Source organism: Hypanus sabinus, chromosome 5, assembly GCF_030144855.1.
Source record: "Hypanus sabinus isolate sHypSab1 chromosome 5, sHypSab1.hap1, whole genome shotgun sequence".
Classification (NCBI taxonomy): Eukaryota; Metazoa; Chordata; class Chondrichthyes; order Myliobatiformes; family Dasyatidae; genus Hypanus; species Hypanus sabinus.
The window spans coordinates 155,876,938-155,889,421 of record NC_082710.1 but is presented as its reverse complement, the minus strand read 5'-3'; the positions used below and the strand labels follow the sequence as shown (position 1 = coordinate 155,889,421).

Genomic DNA, 12,484 nt, shown 5'->3' with positions numbered 1-12,484 from the left:
TTCTTTTTCTCTTCAATCCTGCGAAGTTTTTCGGGCCGAAACCTCGACTGTGCTTTTTTTCCCCATGGATCTACCTGGTCTGCTGAGTTCCTCCAGCATTTTTTGTGTGTTGCTTAGATTTCCAGCATCTGCAGATTTTCTCTTGTTTATAATATTTCATCCATCTTTCCAAATTAGCCCTCATTGGTCGAGTTATGAACAAATAAATGCATTTTACAGTATGATTGCGGATCAACAGAATCAACCGAAAAAAACATCAGATGGTAAGACAGTTTGAAATTGGAACCAGTGCTTTAGGCATGTAATTTGAACACTTTTCCTTCACAAAGGATATTTGAAATTTTCTTCCACAAAAGGCAAATGATACCAGTTCAAACGTTGTTTCTAAGTTTGTGAATGCACTGCTCGAAATTTGCTGCTGCCAACACACAGCATTACTAGCAGGCAGAGAGACGAGACACCAGTCAGTGTATTGATAAACTCCTTTTATGGAATGGCAGTCAAGGCTATTTTTCAGTTTGAAGTCCTCAGTCCATGGGCTCCTCAATCCACAGGAATAATGACTGGGGAAAGGAGAGACTGTTACCATGACAATCCTCTCAATGACTGTGTGATTAAACCCAACATTTTAATAATAAACCTCACTTATGGGTACTCCTGAAAACCTGCAAAGCCTGCAAGCAGGTGAGATACTACCAGGTTCCAATGAAGGACAGGGGATTTCTACCCACTAGTGACAAATTTTTGGTGAAGAAATTAATTCCCCGTCTTCAGAAGTATTTTCTGCTTTAAATACCCAGTCAATCCCGAAAGGTTGGAGAGAAATGGCACAGAAAATTTTATAGGAGGGATCAGATGTTTGGCCTTTGAAGCTCTTTTGCCGGTCAATACAATGGTGTCTGAATTGTTATTTTAAACACTGTTGTTTTATCCATACTCCTGCTGGGTTTGTTTTGCATGTCCAGAAATCTGATATCGCTTTCTTGCATAAATTCAGTGACAGCCCGCAGAGTGAAATTTCCCAGGGAACCAGCATGGGCTGCATCGTAGGTGTGTAAAAATTCACAACTTTTAATTTCTTACCCCGTTTGCCAAAACTAGAGTTAGGGTTAATCTCACAGCCTGAGGAAAGAACCTGTTATCCTATCTAGCCATCCTAGTCCTGATACACCTCTAACTCTTTGCTGATGATAGTGGGTCAAAGAGATTGTGTGATGGGCAGTAGGGTTCTCAACAATAATTTGGGTGCCCGGTCTGCAACGCTCCCAGAAGTCACAAGTAGGGGAGAGGGAGTCTGCGATGATCCTCATAGTGGTATTTCCTATCCTCAGTAAGGTCTTGCAGTCTGATGCCTTGCAGTTTCCATACCAGAAAATGATGCAGCCAGACTGAACAGTCGACGGTACTCCTATACAAAGTTCTTCGGATGGAGACAGAGAGCCTTGCACGCCTCAATCTCCTCAGAAAGTGTAGATGCTGCCTTCTTGACTGTTACTCATTGGGGTTTACTCATCTGTGCTACACTGAAGCTGTGGTCTGCCATTAATGTGATGAGGCTACACTTAGGTTGGAGGAACAACTCCTTATATTCCTTTTGGGTAGCCTCCAATATGACGGCATGAACATTCATTTTTCAAACTCCTTGTAATGCCCCCAACCCTCCCCCACTCCATTTCCCATTCCTTTATCCTTCTCTCACTCATCTCCTTGACAACCCATTATCTCCCTTTGGTGCTCCTCCCCCACTTCTCTTTCTTCCATGGCCTTCTGTGTCTTTCACCAATCAACTTCCCAGCTCTTTACTTCATCCCTCCCCCTCCAGGTTTCACCTGTTGCCTGGTGTTTCTCTCTCCCTTTGCCAACTTTTCAAATCTACTACTCTGCTTTTATTTCCTCCCATCCTAACGAAGTGTTTTGCCCCGAAACATCAACTGTTTTTTTTTCCATAGATGCTGGCTGGGCTGCTGAGTTCCTCCAGCATTTTGTGTGTGTTGCTTAGATTTACAGCGTCTGCAGGTTTTCTTTTGAGTGGGTTCATCTCACCGGGACAGAAATACATGGTAGATCACAATTCCATAGCAACTCCTCAGCGGGAGAGTAAATATATATGCAAATACATAGAGGCTGAATGAACAGCTACATTTATTTCACTAATGTTAATCTTCTAGGTGAAGAAACTAATTTAATTTACAATGGTATCAATAATTACAAATCCTGTGTGTACAGTTCTGGAACAAATGAGTAAATAATTCAACAGCTTCAGCATTTTCAAACAAGTGAATACTTACAGAAGAGAAGCAATTCTATTGTTGTTCTTCTCACATCTACATCAAAATGATAAACGCCTTGATCCTCAGGTTTTATCCTGTCTACCAGCAGACAGCCAGTAGAAGCATTAAACTGTAAACGGGATCTGAATTGTTCATTTGGTTCCTCCACAGGTTCATCTGGAACGTAATCCAAAATAGTAACAAGGCTTTTGTTGCTGCCGGTGAAGGTCCATATAATTTCCTTCCTGCTGAGATCACCTTGGTGTTCAGGATCCAGGAAAACCGATGAACCAATGGTCCCAATTACTACTTTCTGTTTCTCTAATTTGGATTTCAAAAAAGAAAAACATTCTTTGAACTCTAGTGGTAAAACTCTGATTGTTCAGCAACATAACAGGTATAATCACAAATCTCAATATATTATATCAACAGACATTTATAGAATGCCATCCCAGAGTTTTGGAACTTGGCCTTATGGAACCAGAATTTCCATCAGCAGTGTCAACCAAGTTAATGGGTTCATCCACATCACAGAACAGTACAGCCAGGAGCAGGCCCTTCAGCCCATGATAACAAATGAAACAAATCCCATCTGCCTGCACATGATCTGCAACGTTCTATTCCCTTCATTCTTCAGTGTTTTTGTTTCAGAGGACCTTTACTGGGGCTAGCATATAAGTACAATTTTGAAGAAAGCACAGCAGCAGCTCTACATCCTTAGGAGTTTATGAAGATTTGGGATGGCATCCAAAAGTTCATAGAATTCCAGACATAGGTAGTGGAAAGTATATTCACAAGCTACATCTCAGCCTAGCACGGAAACACCAAAGTGCTTGAATGGAAAATCCTACAGAAAGTCATGTTTACGGCCCAGATCATCACAGGTAAAGCTTCCCCATCACTGAGCACATTTACATGGTGTGTTATCATAACATCCATCATCAAGGGCCCTCAGCACTGAGGTCATGCTCTCTCGTCACTGCTGCCATCTGAAAAAAGGTACAGGAGCCTCAGGGCTCACACCACCACGTCCAGGAACAGTTATTACCCCGCAACCATCAGGCTCTTGAACCAAAGTGAATAACTTCACTTCACTTGATTAGGCAAGTGAACTCTGAAATGTTCCCAAGTCTATAGACACTTTCAATGACTCTTCATCTCATTTTCTCAATATGTATTGCTTATTTACTTATTATTATAATTTCTTTTTGTATTTGCACAGTTGGTTGTCTTTTGCACACTGGTTGAACATCCAGTTGATGTGGTCTTTCATTGATTCTATTAAGGTTATTATTCTATTAGGGATTTCGTATGTATGCCCACAAGAAAATGAATCACAGGGGAGTGTGTGTGTGTGTGACATTTATGTACTTTGAACATACATTTACTTTGAACTCTGAATTGTAACAGATCTTTGAAATTACAGTTAGATCCAATGCGGAACCAATCTAGGCGTTCCCTGGTGCCAGGGCCCAACAACATGTGGGATTCAGGTCTTCCGTGGTAGCTTCACTCTTCCTGCAAGTCATGACAACTTTATTGCATTTATGAGATTTTGTTACCTTTAATATAGCACAAACAGCTTTTCTGCAGCTACAAGTCCAGTACAATGCAGACTCTTTATAACCTCAGCCAAAGGGCCCAGAGCTTTCTATTTAATTTGATCATGGCTGAGTTAATAATATAAAGCCATTGTAAACTAATTTCCTGCCCACGCCTTCCATGTTTTTAAAGGCAGTTTTTCTGCTTGGGTGACTCGTGATGTTTTAAACACACAACAGGTTAGGCAGCATTTATGGATAAGTGTCAGTAGTTTAGATCAATGAACCTTCGTCAGATAGAAATCATGATCAGGGAAGTATTGTGGAACTATATAAAAGTACAGGCATCCTCTTGTAAGTGAGTCGTCAGCTCCTGATTATTAGTTAAACTGCAATTACCCGATTACGTAGTAACCTGGACGGTTATAGTTTTGTTATTGTGACAAACAATCCTTAATGTTATCAAAATATGGTAAACTGCCTTTGCAGCTGTGCCAATAAATATAGTATTGTATACACAACTAAAGGGACGTTCAACAGCTACAAGTGCACCTGTCTTCCTATGTATGTTCTTTTTCTCATTAACCACTATCTACATTTGCATTGCAGTAAGATCACAGATGTGTGCTTAGTCCAATGCTGTACTCTCTCTGCACTCTAGAGTGTGTAGCTAAGTGCTGTTCATGTGGCATCTATAAATTCACAGATGACACCACTATTGTTGGTAAAATCTCAAATAGCAAAGCGGAGGACAGAGGAGTGAGACATTAACCAGTAGCATGTTGTTGCAACAAAAAACTGTAATCGCTGATGGGAAGATAAAGAAATTGATTGTGGGCCAGAAAGACAAGTCAGAACAACACATAGCAGTCCTCAGGATCAGTGGAAAGAGTGAGCTGCTTCAAGTTCCTGGTAATCAACACTTCAGAGGAACTAGCCCAGTACACTGATGCAGTCGTGAAAGCAGCACACCAGCAGCTCTAATTCTTTCAGAGTTTGAGAAGAATTATTATGTCACCAAAGACTCTTGCAAATTTCTATAGATAGATAGTGAAGAAAATTCTCATTGGTTTCATCACTCCCTAATACGGAGGCTCAAATTCACGGGATTGCAAGAAGCTGCAGAAGGTTGCAAACTCAGCCAGCTCCATTGCATACACAACCATCGCCATCAAGGATCACGTCAAAAGACAATAAACTAAAAAGGCGACATCCATCATGACCATAAGATACAGGAACAGAAGAAGGCCATTCAACCAATCGTGTCTGCTCCGCCATTTAACCGTGGGCTGATCCAATTCTTCCAGTCATCCCCACTCCCCTGCCTTCTCCCCATACCCTTTGATGCCCTGGCTAATCAAACAATCTAACTGTATCTCAGCATTAAATGCATCCAATGGCTTGGCCTCCACAGCAGCTCATGGCAACAAATTCCACAGATTTACCACCCTATGACTATAGTAATTTCTCCGCCTCTCTGTTCTAAGTGGACGTCCTTCAATCCTGAAGTCGCGCCTTCTTGTCCTAGACTCCCCCACCGTGGGAAATAACTTTGCCATATCTAATCTGTTCAGGCCTTTTAACATTCAGAATGCTTCTACAAGTTCCCCCCTCATTCTCCTGAACTCCAGGGAATATAGCTCAAGAGCTGCCAGACCTTCCTCAATACAGTAACCCTTTCATTGCCAGGAAAGATTGTCGAGGATCCTCTCTGAACCTTCTCCAATGTTAGTATATCCTTTTGAAAACAAGGAGCCCAAAACTACACACAATACTCCGAGTGTGGTCTCAAGAATAGCTTATAGAGCCTTAACATCATATTCCTGCTCTTATATTCTATACCTCTAGAAATGAATGCCAACATTGTATTTGCCTTCTTCACCACTGACTCAACCTGGAGGTTAACCTTTACAGTATCCTGCACAAGCACTCCCAAGTACCTTTACATCTCTGCATTTCGAATTCTCTCCCCATCTAACTGCCTACATATTTTTTCCACCAAAGTACATGACCATACACATTCCAACATTGTATTACACTTGAAACTTCTTTGTCCATTCTCCTAAACTATATAATTCTCTCTGCAGGCTGTCAGTTTCCTCAACACTACCCACTCCTCCACCTAACTTTGTATCACTGGCATACTTAGCCACAAATCCATTAATCCATTTAATTCCAAATCACTGACATTCGTCAAAAAAAGAAGCGGTCAAAACACCAACCCCTGTGGAGCTCCACTGGTAACCAGCAGCCGGACAAAATAGGATTCCTTTATTCCCACTCTCTGTCTTCTGCCAATCAACCAATACTCCACTCATGCTAGTAACTGCCCTGCAATTCCATCGGCTCTTATCTTGCTAAGCAGCCTCTTGTGTGGCACCTTGCCAAAAACCTTCTGAAAATCCAGGTACATCACATCTACTACATCCCCTTTGTCTACCCTGCCTGAAATTTTCTCAAAATATTGCAGTAGGTTTGTCAGGCAGGATTTTCCTTTCAGGAAACCATGCTGGTTTTGGCCTATCTTGACAAGTGCCTTCAGGTACCCCGTGATCTGACCCCTAGCAATTGACTCCAGCAACTTCACAACCACTGGTGCCAGGCTAACAGGTCTATAGTTTCCTTTCTGCTGCCTCCCACCATTCTTAAACAGCAGAGTAACATTTTCAGTTTTCCAGTCTTCTGGTACAATGCCAGAATCAATCGATTCTTGAAAGATCATTGTTAATGCCTCCGTAATCTCTCCAGCTACTTCCTTCAGAATCTGGGGGTCCATTCCAGCAGGTCCACACTCAGACCATTAAGCTTCCTGAGCACCTTCTCAGTCATAATTTTCACTGCACATACTTCACTTCCCTGACACTCCTGAATGTCTGGTATACTGTAGATGTCTTCCACTGTGAAGACTGATGCAAAATATGCATTCAGTTCTCTGCCACCTCTGCACATCACATTACAATATCTCCAGTACCATTTTCTATTGGTCCTATATCTACCCTGGATTCTCTAATACCCTTTATATACTTAAAAAAGCTTTTAGTATCTTCTTTGATATCAGTTGCCAGCTTCCTTTCATAATTTATCTTTTCCTCCCTAATGATCTTCTTAGTGTCCAACAGCAAGTTATTAAAAGCTCCCCAATCTTCTATCTTCCCTCTAGCTTTGGCTTCTTTGTATGCACTCACTTTTGCTTTTACTTTGGCTCTGACTTCACTTGTCAGCCATGGTAGCGTCCTTCCATTTGAAAATTTCTTCTTAATTGGAATATATCTGTTTTGCACTTACCTCATATTTCACAGAAACACCAGCCGTTGCTAATCTGCTGTATTTCCTACTAGCATCCCTTTCCAGTGAACTTTGGCCAGCTCCTCGCTCATGCAATTGTAATTTCCCTTATTCCTCTGAAATACTGACACATTGGAATTTAGTTTCACCTTCTCAAATTTCATAGTAAACTCGGTCATATTGTAAGCACTGTTCCCTAAGGGTTCCTTAACCTTAACCTCTCCTATCACCTCCAGATCATTGTACAACACCGAATCCAGCACAGCTGATCCTCCAGTGGGCTCAAAAACAAGCTGTTCTAAAAAGCCATCCCTTAGACATTCTACAAATTCTCTGAGGTCCAATACTGGCCTGGTTTTCCCCAATCGACTTTCGTGTTAAAATCCCCAATGATCATCATGACATTGCCCTTCTGACATGCCTTTTCTGTCTCCTGGCATAGTTTGTAACCCACATCCTGGCTGCTGTTTGGAGGCCGATGTTTGACAGCCCTTAGAGTCCTTGCCATTTCTTAACTCAACCCATAGGCACTCTACACCTTCCAATCCTATGTCATCCTTTTCTAAAGATTTCATATTATTTCCTATACGCAGGGCCACAACACCTCATCTGCCTACTAACCTATTTTTCCAATACACTGTATATCCTTAGACATTCAGCTCCCAATTGCAGCCGTCCTTTAGCCAAGTTTCAGAGATGGCCACAATGTCATACTTGCCAATCTGAAGCTGAAATTCAAAATCATTTATTTTATTTCTTTTGCTGCATGCATTTAAAAACAACACTTTCAGTCCAGCATTTGTTGCTTACTGTTTTAACTGCACCATGCCTCTCTTGCCGTGTAACTCATCCCACTGGCTGTGATTGTGCCTCATCTCCTGCTTCTCCTTTCTACCATCTCTCTTGCACACTATCTTTGATTTATTTCTGTTTTCCCTTCCTCAGTCCTATCACTCCCACTCCCATGTCAAATTAGAGTAAATTCTCCCTAAAAGCATTATTATACCTGCCAGCAATGATATTGGACCCCTTTGGGTATTGATCACCATGCTGAAGAGCCACACTCAATTATTTATTTCTTGCTTCTTTTCTCCACCAACATATTTAGAAACAATTCATGAACACTGCCTTATTTTTACTTTATTTTTGCACTTTTTATTTATTTTGTAGTTTATAGAAATGTGATGTCTTTGTTATGAAACAACAAATGTTATGTCTTAATAAACTTGATTCTAACAAAGGACTGTACTGACTCTGTGTCCTAGAATCAAAATAGAACTCAAAATTTCATTACTTTTGCTGTCTTTTTCCACCCGGACCTTATCTTCACAAGGTTCATTCTTCCCCTTTTTGGAACTCTATACCTCTGTCTTAGCCACCTTATCAGGTAAACCTGCTTGGTAATGCAAATATCTAATCAGCCAAACAATGGACAGCAGCTCAATATGTAAAAACATTCAAACGTAGTCAAAACTGCAGCTGAGGAAGGAGGGAGTCAGCAAAAGGACTGACAGATTAGGGCTCTGAACAAAGAAGTGGCAGGTGGGATACTTAGTAGGGAAGTGTATAGTTACACGCTTGGGTAGAAAGAATAAAGATGTAGATGATTTTCTAAAGAGGCATCAAATTCAGAAATCAAAGGTGCAAAGGGATTTAAGAGTCCTAGTGGAGGATTCCCTCAAGATTAATTTACAGCTTCAGTCAGTAGTGAGCAAGGTAAATGAAACATTAGCATACATACTGAGAGGACTAGAATATAAACAGAAGGAAATCGTTCTGCGAATTAATAAAAGACAGGTTAGACACTTGGAATATAGTGAACAGTGTTGGGCTCCTTCTCTAAGATAGGATAGGCACCGAAGGAGGTTAACAAGAATGATGTCAGGAATGAAAAGGGTTAGTATTTGTGAAGCTTAGAAGAATGGGGGAGGGGGGAAGGTGCCTTGAAATGCATTGAATATTGAAAAGTCTAGATGGAGTAGAAGCAGTGAAGATATTTCCAATACTGGTGGAGCCTTAAGAGGGTAAAGCCTAAGTATACAAGGATGGGAAGATGGAGATCAGGTATGAAATTGGAGTTACAATCCAGAGCACAGGAAGGATGTGTTTGTAAGATTGTGCCGGGAATGTGGGTATATGTTTATCCAGAACCAGTTATTAGGAGTGCTATGGGAATGTGCGTAAGTGTTATCAGGAATGTGATCCAGGTGTGTGACTGGCATCAGGAGCTGCAGTATGTGCAAGACCAATTAATTTCAAGCTTACATGTGCAAACTGAGCAGTAAAATATTGTGCAAATAGTAGAGCTCTTGTCAATTTAATAAGACAGCCAGCTGGTCTAACATGAAAGCAGTTGGAAAAAAAAACCTTCCTTTTATCTGCAGCCAGTGTCCTTTTTTAATAATGCTCTATTTTCTAGGCTGTGGTGGGAGTTCATGGATCTCAAAATGGAAATTGTCTAATTGGGTAATTCAAGGCTACCATCAAGGACCCCACCACAAGGGTCCCATTCCTATTGTCAGACAGAGGTTCAGAAGCCTACGTACACAATGCTGGAAGAACTCAGCAGGTCAGGCAGCATCCGTGAGAAGAGTAGCCAACGTTTCAGGCCGAGACCCTTCATCTGGAAGCCTGAAGTTCTACAGGAACAGCTACTTTCCTACAACCATCAGGTTCTTGAACCAATCTGCACAACCTCAGCAAAGGAATATCTTGCACAACCATGGATTTATCGTTTTGTTTTCCACCAACATCTTTATTTCTTCACTGTCTGGTGTACTTTAAACTGTGTGATCTCTGAACCAACATGTCCATAATGTTGATGCAAGTCAGTCTTTCATCACCTTCATACCTCACCACACTTGTGGAAATGACAATAAACTTCATTTGCCTTGACTCTGGGCTTTATCACACTCCTTAACCAATGTCTTTATACGTCTCCTTTAGTGAGGTTCAGGTAATTTCTGATCCTCATAAATAGAGTACATTTGGAGTATTTGAGATCCATATTCAACACAATTTTATGCCGACTCTCTGACAATGGGTGGGGGTGTGCTGGAAGTGGTAGAATGTTGGTGGATGTACTATAGGATACACAGGATGCAGCACATTGGCACTCAATCTCACAGCTCCAGTAATCTAGTTTAAATCCTGACCTCTGGCTTTATCTCAAGTTTGCACATTCGCCCTGTGACAATGTGGATTTTCTCTGGGTGTTCTGGTATCCTCCAACATCCCAACAACACCAGCCTGGCAGGTCAGGGAAGAATGTAAGTAGTCTGCTGTGCAGTTTGAATGGTAATGTGAACAGAAACGCCAGAAGAACAGCCAAACAGGAAATGTGGTGGGGAGTGGGATTCCTCTGTGAGCTGGCATAGTCACAAGGGAGGGGGATTGATTATTACACACCCCAATTACATTCAGCGTGACCCACAAACAAGTGAGTAACTGTATAACCCAAGCTAAATTGTCGCAATAAATGAACTTAAACACCCCACCGTAATCACATGAATTTATTTGAAGACAGGATTAATAAATACCGCTGGCCATAGGAACGCTGGAGCGGTCTGATGAACCCCAGAGTGCCATGCTGCCCCCTACCCGAAGGGTCAGCCATCCCCAGCAACTCCAGAGTCCGCAAAAAAGTCCTAAAGTCCGGGTGGTGGCCACGCCGCCTCCTGAGTCGCGGTGGACTCCGGAAGTCGGCGAGCCACTCCTCCAGCTCTACTGTCTTTTGCCCCACTGCGATGCGCAATGAACTCTTCCCTCGCACCGTCTTTCACAGAGTTGATTTTTTTTAAATTAAACAAAATATACTTTATTCAAAAATAAAATTATATACAGTAACCATCAAAGACTTTCAATTCTTTACCGTTGGCACCATTACTGTCTTTACATTTTCAAAGTTCAAATGTTTTGCCACTCACGTGGCACTTTGTTCTTTCATACTTACATTCAGGGGGTATACCTCCAACCCCCCACCTCTCAACTCCCACGGGAGAAGGACCCTAGACTGTGTTCCTTCCCCACCGGGCCCTTGAGGTGGCTGCACTGAGTTTGAGTGCGTCCGTCAGCGCGTACTCCTGCAGCCGAGAATGTGCCAGTCGGCAGCATTCCCCCACGGACATCTCCGTGTGCTGGTAGACCAAGTTTCGGGCCGACCAAAGAGCGTCTTTGAACCAGTTGATGATCTGCCAGCAGCACCGGGAGTTTATCTCCGTGTGCGTCCCCGGGAACATCCCGTAGATCAGAGAGTCCTGTTACACAGGTGCTGGGGGAGAAGCGTGACACCGGACCTCCACATCTTCTCCGCGAACCCACAGTGTGCAAAGAAGTGGGTTACTGATTCCGCCCCATTGCAGTCCTCCCGTGGGCAGCGGGGTGTGGAGACGATGTTCCGGGCGTACGGAGGGATCTGACTGGGAGGACCCCTCTTGTGACGAACACAAAAAAACAAAGCGGGCGCCGTGACCCGAGCAGAGAACCCACTCAGTCACATACAGACGGTTAGGTGATTAATACGCACCCCGGTAACAGTTAGGGTGACACACAAGTGAATTAACCGTATAACCCAAGCTAAAATGTAACAATAAATAAACGTCCCACCATAATCCCATGAACGCATTTTAAAACAAGAACAATAAATAGCGCTATCCATTAGGCATACTGGACCGGGATGACGGCCACTACCACGAACTAGGTAATAACAGAGCGCTTACATTTGGACAAATGTGTCAGTAGGTACTGAGATGAGAATATGTTTTCCACCGTGGTGGTTAGAATCTTACCTGCAGCTCCCAGTGAAGGTAACAGAAAAAGCGAGAGGAGATGAGAGCAGAACAACATGTCGAGTAACCAAGAAAAGGTGCAGATTGGCAAAACGGAAAATTCATCGTCCCGGCTGTATGGTGATGTGGGAGGGATTAGGGGTGTGGATATGCAGCCGTTTATTTGTTCCTTCTGGCGGTTTCCTTGTTCTCTTCGTATAGGTTTTATTTCCAATCCACATCACAGTACCCTACCATGCCGATTTCGTAATTCTCACAGGCGACGTTAAGTAAAATATGCAAGTCGGGGTCCGCAGTGCCTGCCTTACTAAAGTTAAATATTTGTAAGCTGTTTTGTATTTAATACACTCTGGAGAAAAGATATTATTTTTGGTAGCTCGTATGAAGTGATTAAATTACACTCGTTAAACAGCAGTGGAAAGTGCATTCAGTTCAGATGCGCAGTTAATGTTTTTTTAATTACGTTGAAGGAAAGCAAGGGTTTTGCCCTTTCCGCCAATTGTTTTTACGCAAATCCTATATCCATTTTCTCCTGCAGAATTTGTTGAGAATGACTGCTGTATCACTGCTTCTCTGTGTGTGTGTGTGTGTGTGTGTGTGT

The 12,484-nt window shown here is 42.3% G+C and overlaps 1 protein-coding gene across 1 annotated transcript in view; it reads right to left on the bottom strand.

Annotated features, from left to right (window-relative positions):
• Positions 1–11,988, bottom strand: part of LOC132393798 (uncharacterized) — a 67,054-nt gene extending 55,066 nt beyond the window's left edge. Inside the window, exons 1-2 of the mRNA XM_059969193.1 lie at positions 11,884–11,988; positions 2,289–2,589 (exon numbers count right to left, since the gene is read on the bottom strand). Coding sequence (XP_059825176.1) covers positions 2,289–2,589; positions 11,884–11,988 — 406 coding nt within the window. The remainder of the gene's footprint in view (positions 1–2,288; positions 2,590–11,883) is intronic.
• Positions 11,989–12,484: the final 496 nt, after the last annotated feature.